This window comes from Propithecus coquereli, unplaced genomic scaffold (assembly GCF_000956105.1).
Source record: "Propithecus coquereli isolate 6110/MARCELLA unplaced genomic scaffold, Pcoq_1.0 Scaffold812, whole genome shotgun sequence".
NCBI classification, from domain to species: domain Eukaryota; kingdom Metazoa; phylum Chordata; class Mammalia; order Primates; family Indriidae; genus Propithecus; species Propithecus coquereli.
This window is the reverse complement of record NW_012154308.1, coordinates 405,929-419,130: the sequence shown is the minus strand read 5'-3', so window position 1 is coordinate 419,130 and position 13,202 is coordinate 405,929. Positions and strand designations below refer to the sequence as shown.

The 13,202-nt window shown below is 55.7% G+C and overlaps 1 protein-coding gene across 1 annotated transcript in view; it reads right to left on the bottom strand.

Annotated features, from left to right (window-relative positions):
* Positions 1-13,202, bottom strand: part of LOC105825711 (cadherin-23-like) — a gene marked incomplete at its 3' end in the record, with an annotated part of 112,189 nt that overhangs the window by 55,213 nt on the left and 43,774 nt on the right. Inside the window, exon 3 of the mRNA XM_012663595.1 lies at positions 9,437-9,514. Coding sequence (XP_012519049.1) covers positions 9,437-9,514 — 78 coding nt within the window. The remainder of the gene's footprint in view (positions 1-9,436; positions 9,515-13,202) is intronic.

Genomic DNA, 13,202 nt, shown 5'->3' with positions numbered 1-13,202 from the left:
ATGCCACCTCTACTATGAAGGACTCTCTCTCCTGTGCCCAGGATGAATTCCTTCCTCTTTGGGGCATTAGTAACACTCTGTGGCTCGTGCCTCTCACTTGCCCAGGGTGGGCTGGTCATTTAACATTGGTTCTCTTCTCCACTCCAGACTGGAGCTCCACAAAAGCAAAGACAGAATCCCGGAGTTGTGATTAAGCGCACAGGCTTTGGGGTCAGGCAGCACTGGGTTCGAGTCCAATTTGCATCCTATACGAGCTGGGTGACCCTGTGAAAGTTACTTAACTTCTCTGAGCCTCTGCTTCTTCATCTGCAAAATGAGGATTATAAGATCCACTTTTCTCCTTTGCGATGAGGAGTCAGTGAAGCAGTGTGTATGAAGAGCTGATCTAGACACAGAGTAAGTGAGTAATAAAAGATAGTTGCTATTTCCCTAGTTATCTTTAACGTGCATGTCCCTGCCCCACCCCAGCACGGCCTGGCACAGGTGTTCAGGACATGGCATCAACAGCGTGGCCGCACAACAGGTGGCACATCATCATTATCATTAGTGTTATTGTGGCTGCCAACCCACACTCACACCCGTGTGTTGAGGGGCAGTCCACAGCTGGGGCTGTCACAGGCTCCAGATATGCCCAGGCAGGGGCCTCCTAGGAGTGGCTGCAGCCCACAGGACTCCCAGGAGGGCACTAATGTGCCCTTATCGCCCCCTTGGAGAGAGGCGGAGAGGAGGCAGGGCCACAGAGGTACGCAGGCCCTCCCAGGGGTTTTGCAAGTCATCCCTCCCACCTCACAGAAGGAAGAGTAAAATCCCAGCTCGGTGAGGGCACCGAGACCTGAGGGCCCCAGGCCCCTTGGTTCTAGCAACTGATCACCTGGACAGATACTAGACCACCTTCTTCCTCTAAAATGAAGGCCCCCCTGCCAGCACCCCCAGGGAGCCTCTGGGCTACTCTTACTTCCCCTCCTTAAGCACTCTGCCCCCAGATCGTGGCAGCTGTGAGGCATCTAGGGCCCCTGCTCCAAACCTCAAGTCCCAAGCTTGAAGCCCCCCAACCCAGGACACCTTCCCCAGGCCTGGAGGCACCACGTGACTCGATGGGTGGAGCCCCCTGGAATTCCCTCCGCAGCTGGTGAGTGAGGGTGGGGAAGGCTTCAGTCTGGAGCTCAACAGTAACTTGTCGGGGACGTTGGGCAAGCTCCTCCCTCTCCAGCCTCAGTTTCCCATCTATAAAGTGGGGCTGTTTTTCTAGAACAGCAGTCATCAAACTGTCTTCCAGGAGGCCCTGGGAGTTTATCACGGGCCTCTGAAGATCCTGCAGGAAGCGGGGAATGCAGAGGTGAGGAATGCAGGCTGTTACACGCACACCCCACTGTCCACCCGGATCTCGACTTCCACCGAAGGTGATTATTCTGCCTTAGAATAATACATAACATTCTGTATATTTTTCTTCTCTGTTGCCTTCTGTCTGCTCCCCTCACTAGAATGTCGTTCTGTCAGGTCAGGGATTTTTATCTGTTTTGTTCATATTCCCAGTACCTGGAACAGTATCTGAGGCATAGAAAATACCCAATAAAACATTTGTCGAATGAATAAATGAATATAAGTACATATATGTGTGTGTGTGTGTGTCTGTCTGTCTATCTACATACTAGACTTCTGGGCAAGATTACATTTGCCCAAACAGTTCCACAGATAAAAAAGAAGTTTAAAAATCATCTTGCCGGCAGAAAAAGAACATTAGTGGGAAAGCTGGTGAAATCTGAGTAAGCTCTATCATTAATAGTGTTGCATCAATGTCATTTTCCTGGTTTCCATAATTGTATTATGGTTATACAAGATGTCAACACTATGGGAAGCTGGGTGAAGGGTATCTATGGGACTCTTTGTGCTATTTTTGCAACTTTTCTGTAAGTCTAAAATTATTTCAAGAGAAAAATTTAAAAAATAAATAAAAATTAAACCACTGGTCTAGACCAATCTCCTTGAAGCATGGTGGGGGTCCACTCATGATACTTGAGATGATCTGGGGGTATGAAGAAGATGTTTTTTAGTCTTAAACGCTATGTATTTATTTTAATACGTGTTAGGAAAACAGCTATCTCAGTCCTGGGATTTCATGTTGATGGTATAAAATGGACATTTGTCTCTCCATGGGGGTGCTGTCTAGTCCCACCCCTCCTGTTTTAGGAGGCTCTCCCATTGGGTGTAGCTGGGAGACCCTCACTACCCCCCACACCCTTGCAGACTGAGCACAGACACATGCCACAGGCTCAGCCAACTGGACATTGCTGTCCGGGCCATGAGTGGCAGAATTCATTCATGATAATAGCGGTGACCAGCTGGCCAGATTGTCTGGCCAATTTACAGGCTAGGTACTTTAGCTGTTGTCAATTCTGAGAGCTCCCAACAGCCTTCCCCCAGAATGGACAGCCAGAGGTGCTTTCTCCAGCAGGCAACAAAGAAGCTTGTCTGTTACATTTGTCTCCCTCTAAAAACATGTTTACAGGAGTTTAAAAGCAAGTGAACAAGTTTAAATTACAGCTTCCATTTTTAAGCACTTGCTATGTGCCAGCCATGTAACAGTCACACAAATCCAAAGAGGTAAACTTAGTATTATTATCTCCATTTTGCAGATTAGGAAAGTGAGACACACAGCTAGAAACAGACCTGGGATTGACACCCAGGTGGTCTGGGCCTCACTGTCTGCATCTGTAAAATGGGAGTGTTGGACTGAAACAGCAGTTATCAAAAAGAAGTCCCAGGGGTTCATCACGGGCCCTCTGCGTATCCTTCAGGTAGAAGGTAAAAAGGAAGATGGGGGATACAGCTGTTACCCCTCCACCATCTGCCTCTGACCTTAACTTCAACCACAGGTGATTATTTCTCCCTGGCACTTACCACTGTCTAACACACCCTGTGTTTTTTTGTATCACTGTTACCTACCAGGCTATAACGCCTCTGTACCGATGGTCAGTAGAAAAGCCCAAACCTCGCAGGCAGCACACCCCCAGCTAATGTCTGGGACCCCCTGGACCCTTCACATCCACGTCCCTCTAGTCCTACAATCCCTGTTGCTTTGCCACCAGCCTTTGCCAAAGGACCGCTCTGGGGCACCATGACCCCCTCTCGCCCGCGTCAGTCCCAAGGAACCTTCTGATTAAGAGTAAAATGATTCTCACATTGTGGTTCTGCCCCACTCCCAAGAGATGGTTTCTTCTCTTTAAAAAGAGAAGGGGAGGAGGGCTCCAGGAGGAGCGACAGCTCCTTCCAGAGCACAAGGTGCCGAAACTAGTCCTAGAAAAGGCCCCCACCCCTCCTGGACTCCTCTCTCACTTGGCATCTGGGTGGCCGTCCCTGAGCGCGGGCTGCCCACACAGCTGCCATCCCATCCGCATCCGCCCTCCCTGTCTCCCGCGCTGCGGGGGCGGCCCTGCGGGGAGCTGTGGGCCTGCTTGCAGACGCTGACGTGGGGTCAGCCCACCTGAAAATTGCTCTCCCTGGGTCCAGACGAAACAGCTGGGCATTGATGGAGTTTACGGAGAAATTAATCAGCGCAGACTGGCAGTGGTGCCAGGCGCTGCCTGGGCCCGATCCATCCTAATGAATCCTGAGCTCCTGCCTTAATGGCTCCTGACAAGACTAATTTACTCATGTGGGTGATTAGCACGGGCACTGTCACCTTAATCGTGGCTCAGATGCTTTGGGGGTGCTGGGGTCATGCCTGGGGAAGTCGGCTCCATGTGCGCCAACCTTGGTGACAAACAGAAGGACAGGGAGCCAAGGGGAGGGGGATCTGCAAGTCACTCAACACCCACCCATTCACTCACTCACCTACTCGCTCACCAAGCAGCTGCCGAGGCCCACTTTGTGCCGGGCGCTGTGCGCGGCACCCTCTGTGCCCGCTCAGCTCGCTTGGCTGTGGAAGGGAGATAATGCCACCTCCCTAGGAGAGTGACTGCAAGGTCGACAGGGGCCCATGCGTTCAAGATGCTTAACAGAGGCCCTGGCAGGAGGCCGGCTGGCAATAGACGACAGCTCATATTACCACTCTGCAATCCAATATTATTCATAAATACTAAAATGATAATTAGTTGTAATATCGATATTAATAAAATTAATAAGTAAAAATTAATTGTCCAATGGAGAGTCACACACAAATAACCAGGACAGAACGTGCTGAGTGACTTCACAGATGCAAAGACGAGGCCGCAGGAGAGCGGGGGAGCGGAGGCCGCGGAGGCCTCGCAGCGCAGGTAACTTCCGAGCTGCACCTTGAAAGACGAGCAGGAGCGTCCCAGGCTGGGCAGGGAAAGGGCGCTGGCCGAGGGAACAGCACGGGCAAAGCCACAGTGTGAGAGGGCGGGAGGGGTCTGGCGCTGGCCGGTCAGCATGTCTGGAGAGCGGGGCATCTGTGGGGAGTGGGGTGACAACCTGTGATAGGGAGGTCACACATTCCTGCAGGTATTTGGGCGGCTTGTGGCTGGGGGTGTTTGGAAGTGTGGGGGGCCCTGCTGCCCTCCAGGGCCCGAGGCATGAGAGTGGTGGCCAAGGCCGATGGGCTTGATGCCCACCAGGACCCCTTCCGGCTTCCTTGATCAGCTCGGTGTCTCCAAGCCAGGCTTCGTGCTGCTACTTCTGTGTCCCTCCCCTGGGGCCAGCCAGGGCCCAGATGCCCCAGGGGTCCCCAGCAAATATGCCACATGCAGCTCAGGCAGGCAGCTGGGATGATCAAAACAGGACCCCTGGCACGGCGCAGGCCTCGCCATTCACAAACACAGGCACGTACAGCGTCTGTGCCATCTGCAGGGAAGCGCTCTCCTGGGCCCATTCCCTGGGCAGCCATCCCCATCGCCACCAACACCACACTCCTGACGCACCCTGGGGAGGGGGGCGCCTGGCCCGAGGCTCCAGGAGGGATGGCGAGCAGGCATGGAGCCCCCCCACGGCCCCTGCCTTGGAAGATTCCCCCACGTGCTCACCAAGTCCAGACACGCCTTCCCTCTGGCACCTCAAGTTCCAGACACATGCCAGGCACAGGGCTAGGCCCTAGGGACACAGCGATGGCCAGGCACAGGCGAGTGATAACAGCATCACCATGGGGACTAACAGAGAGCATGCCTGGGCACTGGAGAAGGCAAAGGAAGCAGCATTTTACCCCTGCCTCGGCAGCACCAGGAAGGCCACCCAGAGGTGGCGGCACCTGAAGGAACCCGGCTGGCGAGTGGAGGCCCACCACGTTCCGGCAGCAGGGCAGTAACTGCACAGGCTGCGAGGCAGGGACGTCCTCTCACACTTAGGGAGCTGCAAGGAGACCAGTGTGGACAGAGTGGGACAAGTGCAAACAGCCACCGTGCTGCTCACGAGTGCTGGCTTTTACCCCGCCCGGGAGGAGGGTCTGGAGCGGACTGCGAGCAGGACCACCCGTGGCTGCGATGAGGAAAGGCCGCAGCAGGAGCGAGGGCAGCATCAGGGCCACCACTGAGACCTGAGCAAGCTGCTGGGATAATCCAGGCTTGGACCATGGTGGTAGGACGGGGAAGGGTGAGAAGACTCTGGAATGATTCTGAAGATAGAGCCAACGGGATTTCCTGATGGATGGATGTGAGGTCAGGGAGAACGAGAGGCATCGGGGATGAGCCCGAGCCTTTGACCTGAGCAACCAGAAGGAAGCAGGGCGGTCAGGATAGGAGAGGCCGGCAGGGAGCCAGGTGTTCAGGGAGACCAGGAGTTCGCCTGAGCAGCAGCCCAGGCAGGAAACAACAAAGCCAGGAGTTGTCAGCATACAGGTGGCATCTAAGCCACGAGGCTACATGTGACCACCAGGGGTGAGAACTAGGGAAAGAGACACAACAGCTGAGCCCCGGGGCCCTCCAACGCTAAGAGGTGGGGGAGATGTGGAGGAACCAGCACAGCAGCTGAGACAGGGACGGCGGTGTCCCAGGTCTGGGGATGGACGATGGGATTTAGCAACTGGAGGTCATTGGTGATGTCAACATGAGCCACGCTGGTGCAGTGTTTGGAGTAGAGTCAGGGGGTGGACAGGAGACAGCACCCTGGCAGCCCCTGTCCTCATCCTAAAGGAGCCCTGTGCCTATTCACTGCTGATAGCCTGGGCCGCGGTGCGGGTGATGCCAGCCAGGGTGACCAGGGACTGGGACATCGACCTGCCCCCGCACCACCCCGCCCGGCCCAGGCTCTGCTGTGAAGGACTGATGTTCACGACTGGAGCAGGACACGCAGGGACAAGGGGCCCTGTCTGGGGAAGCGGGGCAATGTCAACAGACCAGGAGAAGGCAGAGCTACTTAATGACTTCATTTGGCTTCTGTCTTCTCCGGCTGGGAGATGGTCTTCAGAAAAGAACATCGCACAGAGGGAATTGGAGCCCCAGATAGGTGAGGGGACAGTAATGGAACATGCAGCCTCTGCGAGGGACATCAGATGGCCAGGCTGTGCCCTCCCATTCGCCCCCAAGCCACTGGCCCCTGGCTGGGAATTGAGGCAAGAGCAGAAAAAGTGGAAAGGCTCCGAAGGTTGGGGTGGGTAAAAGTCCCAATCTTTAACCCAGGAGAGCACATGCACAGGAACTATGTACAAAGAGAGCCTCCGATTCCTCCACCTCTGCCTCCAATTCTTAAAAGGAATTTAAAAAATGAATTAATACGTAAAAACACTTAGGACACTGCTTTGAACATTCAACAAATGCTGTTGTTACAATAATATACATTATAGATATAGTATAGCGTATGTATTATTTTTATTATTCTGTAAGGCTCCAACAGTGAGAATTAGACCCAGTGGGCAGTTCCAGGGAGGCAGGTTTCATACTAATATTAGGAAGAATTTTTTATTCCTGCAACTGTCCCGCAGCCCAGAAGTGAGCTGCCTTGTCAGATCACGAGCTCCCCGTCGCTGGGTGTTCAAGCAGAAGCTGGATAATGAGCCCTGGCGCTGGACGTCTGAAACATCAGCCCTCCCCCTCTCCCTGTAGGCTGGTGGGAGGCCGGCACCCATGGAGTCTGCCAGGTCCGCAAGAATCCACGTCTACCCTCTGAATGGTCCAGGGCCACGTGGGTGCAGCACCCAGTGGAGGGCTCTAGGCCTGTCTCATCCAGGCTGCCCAAACCAAAGCCCACCAGGCCCATCTTTCCAAAGCCCTCCCACTGGCAAGATGGGGCGGTAGGCACCCAGAGAGGTGCAGTGCTGAGCCCAAGGTCACACAGCTGTGTTGCCCCATTCTGATGTAAAAGGAAGAGAGGAGGCTGCGTGGGTGCTGGGCCAGCTCAGCACTCACCCCGCCCAGACAGATGAGTACGGTTGTCTTCCAGCTCACTGAGCCCCCTCTCAATCCTACAGGGCCCCCTGGAGCCAGGGATCAATCCCCACCACACTAGACAGACGCCCCCGCTGTGACTGCCAAGTGGAGCCTTAACAGGGCTCGAGTCCTGGGAGTTGCTCCCGGAGGCCGATCGATGCAGCGTTTGCAAAAGACAATCAGGAGCCAGAGCCAAAGGCAACGGGAGCAGGGCCTGCTGGCGGCTCACTGGCTGGGCGTCCAGCCTGACTCGCCGTGCCAGCGCTGGTCAAGCCGTGCCTGCCCCTTCCTGCCCACCCATCAGCTTCCCTGCACCACAGGCCTCCGAGGACCCCTCGCTCAGGGCTGAGCATGCGATCACAGGTCGGGGACAGAACCCGCAGCACTCCCCTGAGAGGGGCCCTCGCCTCCCCCAGCCAGCACCAGGGTCACTTAGTGGCTGGCCGTGCCTCTGCCTCAGTGGCCCTCCTGCTCCAAATATAGTCCCTCCGCCACAAAGGAATCTCCCAGAGGATGAGGTTATTAACATGGACACCAAGTGATGAGCACTGCTAACAGCACATGCATTGGCCTCTATACACGTACTGGGTGCCCACTCTGCCGGCTCTGTGCCAGCCCCATGCCGGGTCTGGGTGGGCAGGGAGCCACAGATGAATTCCACCAAAAGAACACAGCTGTGTCACAAATCCAGTAGCCCACAAACATCCCCCGACCCAGCACAGAGGGGAGCATACAGCTCAGCAGGGCCCCCATGGGACCTGCAGGTACCCTGTCCACCCCCAGAGGGGCAAGCTCACCCTTTGGAAGGGCATCCTACAGAGGCAGGCACCTTCTTCCCGGATGGCCCCTCAACACCCACATCCCCAAACTCCAACCCAAAGTCCAGCCTTACAATGCTGATCTGTTGCCAAAAGCATGGCCACTTTCCACCGAGGGCCCCCAAAGACCCCAGAAACAAAGTGCCACTGGGCCACGGGGACAACCCCCACAATAGTCAGCCACGCCCACTGTGCCCCGCAACCCCCTGCAAAAAGCCTCCAGCAGACAGAGTGGAAGGGACTGCTCACACCCCCACAAGCAGCAGGGAGAGTCTGGACCCGCCTAAGGTGCCCCCCTTCAGCAGAGACCTTCTTTGAAGAATTGTGCATGCCCCGCGCCACGCACCTGCTCTGATTTTACGTGAAGGAGTGTCTTAAATGACTTAACAGGTAAGTATCTTAATACCCCTCCCCACTCCAAGCTGTCCTGTCTCATTTTCAAGTGCAAGTGATGCTCCAAAAACATGAACCACGCTGACCCCTGATGTGCCCCTCTGGCACACAGCCCCCGCCTCTGTACCCGCAGAGCCTCAGACCTGGGTGCAAGAAGCCCCAGAGGACAGGCACTTTCCCTAAAGTGACAACGGCCAGAATGAGAGGACAGAGGAGGGCTGTCGGGGGAAGGGGGCGGGCCCTGTCAAGGCTGCTGTGTGCCTGCGTGCTCACGGGCACCTTCCCACCAGCACAGCTGCAGGTGGGTGCCGGCAATTCGCCCCCACTTCCTGAGAGGCTTCTGGGTCCCCAGAGCTGAGCTAGGGCCAAAGGCTCACCGAGTCCCCTCTCTGCAGATCTCCAGTGGCAGGTGTGGGAGCCAGGCCCTCGGCAGGGCCACCCTGGTGCTTGGCTGGGTGACGGGGTAACTCCAGCCGAGCACCAGGATGCTCATGATCACCTCCTAAATGGCTATTTTTTTCCTGATGACAAAACCAGGCATACTCAATGCTGAAAACTTAGTAATCACAGAAAAGTACAAAAAGCCACAAAACAAACTCTACAATAGCTGCAGTCTGCAAATATCCGCAAGGGCTTCAAGTGGAAGAGGAATCCAATCTAGTGCCGGCCGTGGAAGTCAAGCCCCTGGGGCTCAATGTCCTCAACCCTTGGGCGTTCAGAACTCCCCACTGTGGGGATGGGCCACACAGGAAGTACTGAGTGCCCCGTCCCCAGAGTGATCCCAGATGAACACCGTGGAAGAGATTCTAATAACAGGTGGAAGATGGTCTCAACCTCTGAGACCCCCTTCACTTGCGGGAAGGGAGGGCACCCCATGCCACCCAGCACACCCACCAGCCAGTGCCCACTCACCCACGGGCGTGTCCTCGCTGATCAGCAGGTATGTGTCAAAGAAGTGGTTGGTGAAGAAGGGCAGCCGGTTCACCTGGCCTGGAAGTCAGAGGACAAGAGCGTCAGCCGCGCACCCTCACGCCAGCTGCACGCACTCTAGAAGGTCAACTTCCGAGCACCCTGAAGGCCCCTGTCCTGCCTCGAGGCACAGGGGAGAGAATGCCAGTGGGCAGGCAGGCAGCAGTCAGTCCACACGGGCAGTGCTCTGAGTGCAAAATACACACAGAATTTCAAGCACTTTGTGCAAAGAAAAATTAGTGTAAAATAGCTCGTTGATCTTTCATATTGATTACATGTTGAAGTGACACTATTTTGGATATATTAGATCAAGTAAAATATATTATTAAAATGAATTTCACCTGTTCCTTTGTACTTTTCTAATGTGGCTCCCAGAAAAATTAAAATTACACATGTGGCTTGTGCTGTGTTTCTTTTCTTTTCTTTTTGTGACATATATATTTATTTTCTCAATAATAACTTGCCAAAAGTAAAAGGAAAATACAAATGTATGCAACATGACGCGACAAAAATACAATGAGTCCTGGCACAGATGTTTCTGTTTAGTTGTGGCCATATCAGGTCTGTTGTCTGGGCTGGAGTGCAGTGATGTGATCATAGCTCACAGCAACCTGAAACTCCTGGGCTCAAGCGATTCTCCTACCTCAGCCTCCTGAGTAGCTAGGACTACAGGCATGCACCACCATGCCTGGCTAATTTTTTTATTTTTTGTAGAGATGGGGTCTTGCTGTGTTGCCCAGGCTGGTCTAGAACTCCTAGACTCAAGCAATCTTCCTGCCTCGGCCTCCCAAGGTGCTGGGGTTACAGGTGTGAGCCACTGCGCCCAGCCCTATGCTGTATTTCTATTGAATGGTGTGGCTCTGGGTAGAACATGAGCTCTGCAAGGACAGGGGCTCGGCTGTCCGTGGTAGCTCTGTGCCCAGCACAGGGCCTGGCACCTAGAAGGCCCACATTACTGCTCGTTATGTGAAAGAACGGCCACTAATCCCACAGAACGTGATAACAGCAGTGACAATAACGCTGCCATCTATGGGAGCCCTGCTCTGTGCCAGCTACTTAGACCACCTCACTCAATCTTGACGGGAAGGCAGGTGCTGTCACATCCCCATGCCACCAGGGAAAACGAGGACTACAGGGGACAAGTAAGTTGCCTCACTCGCTCACTCACACAGCTGGCCAGCGGCACAGGCCCAGACCCCAGAGCTTGTTCTGTTAACCGTGTGCCACGCTGGTGGCCTTGGAGTGGGGTCCGGCTATGGAAGGGACGAGGGTGATGCCCACATGGCTGAGGAGCTTAGCACCTACGAGGAGCCCCCACGCCACAAGTTCTCCCCACGAAGCCTCCCCAAGGCCGGCTTCGCCTGCCCCCACGCTCCTCCCGGGCCCTTCCGCAGGCCAGTGAGGGCGCGTCCCCCTTGGTCCCTGCCAACCGGGAAGGAGCTGGCCTGGCTCACAGTGGGGCCAACAGTGTGCAGCACTTGCCATGAGGGGCTTCTGCTGGGCCCGCCAGGGTCCCTGAGCATGGGCAGGGCAGGGGGCAGCTCCCCTCCCCTCGTTTCTGCTCACTGGGGCTCCCTTAGCACTTATCTTTGTGCTTGTGCCAGGCTCCGAGAGGGCGAGGAGGCTGGAATCAGGGTGGGGCACTTCCTCCTCCAGCCCAAGATGCCACCTAGCGGGGCCTGGGCAGAGCTAGGAGGCTCTGGCATCTTTTCTTCCTCCCCCAACCTGCTCAGGTAGCCAAGCTGATGTTATTTCTGGTCCCTCATCCTGGCCTCTCTCTCTTTTCCTGGCCAGGACTGCTGGCCCTCCTGCCATCCCTTGCCAGACTCTTATTCATCCTTCAAATCTCTTTATAGATGTCCCTTCCTCCAGGAAGCCTTCCCTGACCACCAAAAATATCCATATGCACCTGCACACAGGCCTCCACCCTCTCATGCCAGGAACACAATGGCCTCAGAAAGAGGCTGCCGGTCAAGGGCCTCGCCTGTTTGGAGACTCCCTGTGCCTTTTCTAGCCCCGTGATTGTCCCATGTCTCAGTTTACCCAGGTGTAAAACAGCAATAATAATTGGACTTACTTCATGGCTAACCTGAGGATTAAATGAGATTACATACATAAAGCGCTCAGCACCTGGCCCCTGGCACACGCCCAAGCGCTGGATAAATGGCAGCTATTATTAACACTGGTATTAATAAAGGCGGCGCCCTCGCAGCCAGAGGGGAAGGTTTCTGATCCCTGCTGGGGGCCTTGGGCTCCATCTCCAGGAAATCAGGAAGCCGTGGAGCAGGGTACAGGGTGCCCAGAGAAGTCAGCAGCACGTTGGGCTGCTGGGGGTGGGAAATCAGTGAGAAAAAAAAAAAACTGCCTGCAGTAGCATCGCTCATTTTTAAATTTTATTTTACAGGATCTGCCGATAATCGGCCGCCAAGAGCTCTGCACGGACAGCTGGGCAGAGACGTGCGTCGCCTGCCACATACCAAGCAGGACCCGTGTTCCCAGAACAGGCCCTGGGCTGCCAGTGCAGGTACCTAGGACTAGGAGGGACAGACAGGTAACTGCTCCTCTCAAAAACCAGTCTTAAAGCACAACAGCTGTGTCCTCCTGAGCCAAAGCTGCTACCTCGGGAGCCGTGAGACCCCTCATGAAATGGGAGCATGAGCGGATGTAGGAGGGAGGTGACAGTGGCTGATTTCTGGGGGAGGAGAATCCCAGCTTCCCGAGCCCCACAGTCTGCAGCACCAAGCTCTGCCCCAGCCCTCTCCCCGCCCACCCAGACACCCACAAAAGTAGACAGGGAGTGGGCCACCAGCTTGTCACATTTCAAACACCCTGCAGGCCTGAGGGAGAGGGGAGAGAGGGGAGGCTCAGAGAGGGTGCAGCACCTGAGTGGCCGTAGCCAAAGGACAAGGATTTCCACACACCGGGCAGGGAAGGAACAAAGGCTGGGCGTGGTGCGCAGGGGACCTGACGTCGAACCCCCAGGCATCGGTGGGCACAAACTTCACTCAGAAGCAGGGGCTGGGGGTTCCTCTGAGGGCTTGAAGAACACTGGATTTGAACCAGGCCGGGCTGAATCCAAGCCCGGGCCTGCCTCCCCAGGCCTGGCATGGTGATGGGGGCTGAAGGCACAGGTGGCTCACACTGGGATCCATGCTGGGGAGAACGTCAGAGTCCCCCGCGCCAACCCCGCCCTCCCAGACAAGGAAGGGCACTGGACGGGGGCACAGAGACGGAGTCAAGGGTCTTGCATGCTCTGCCACTCGCTGCTGGGGGACCCTGGGAAGACCCCTCTACCTCTCTGGCCCTGTTTCCCAGCCTCAGGATGGAGACAAAAACCCCTGCCCTGCCCCCCCGCTCCCCTGCCAGAGGCATCCTGTGCACCGTGGTCACTGCTGTGGTGGCTCTGCCTGGCCCACAGGAGCCCCAGTGACATGCTGACATCAGGTGGGGAAGCTGGGCAGCCCCACAGTCAGGGGTCCTTCATGCCCAGCACGCAGGGACCACCCATCTGACCCAGCAGGATGCTCCCTGGCCGGCAAGGCTAGGATGGAGAGGGGCGGGCCTGCTCAGCCCTTCACCTCCTGCCTCCCCTGCGGGCCCACAGATGAAGAATGACAAGTGCCCGGAGCACACGGAGGCCAGAGGGGAGAGGGCAGGAGAAGGGTAGGAGGCTTCGCAGGGAGGTGACAGACTGACAAGGGGTTTTGAC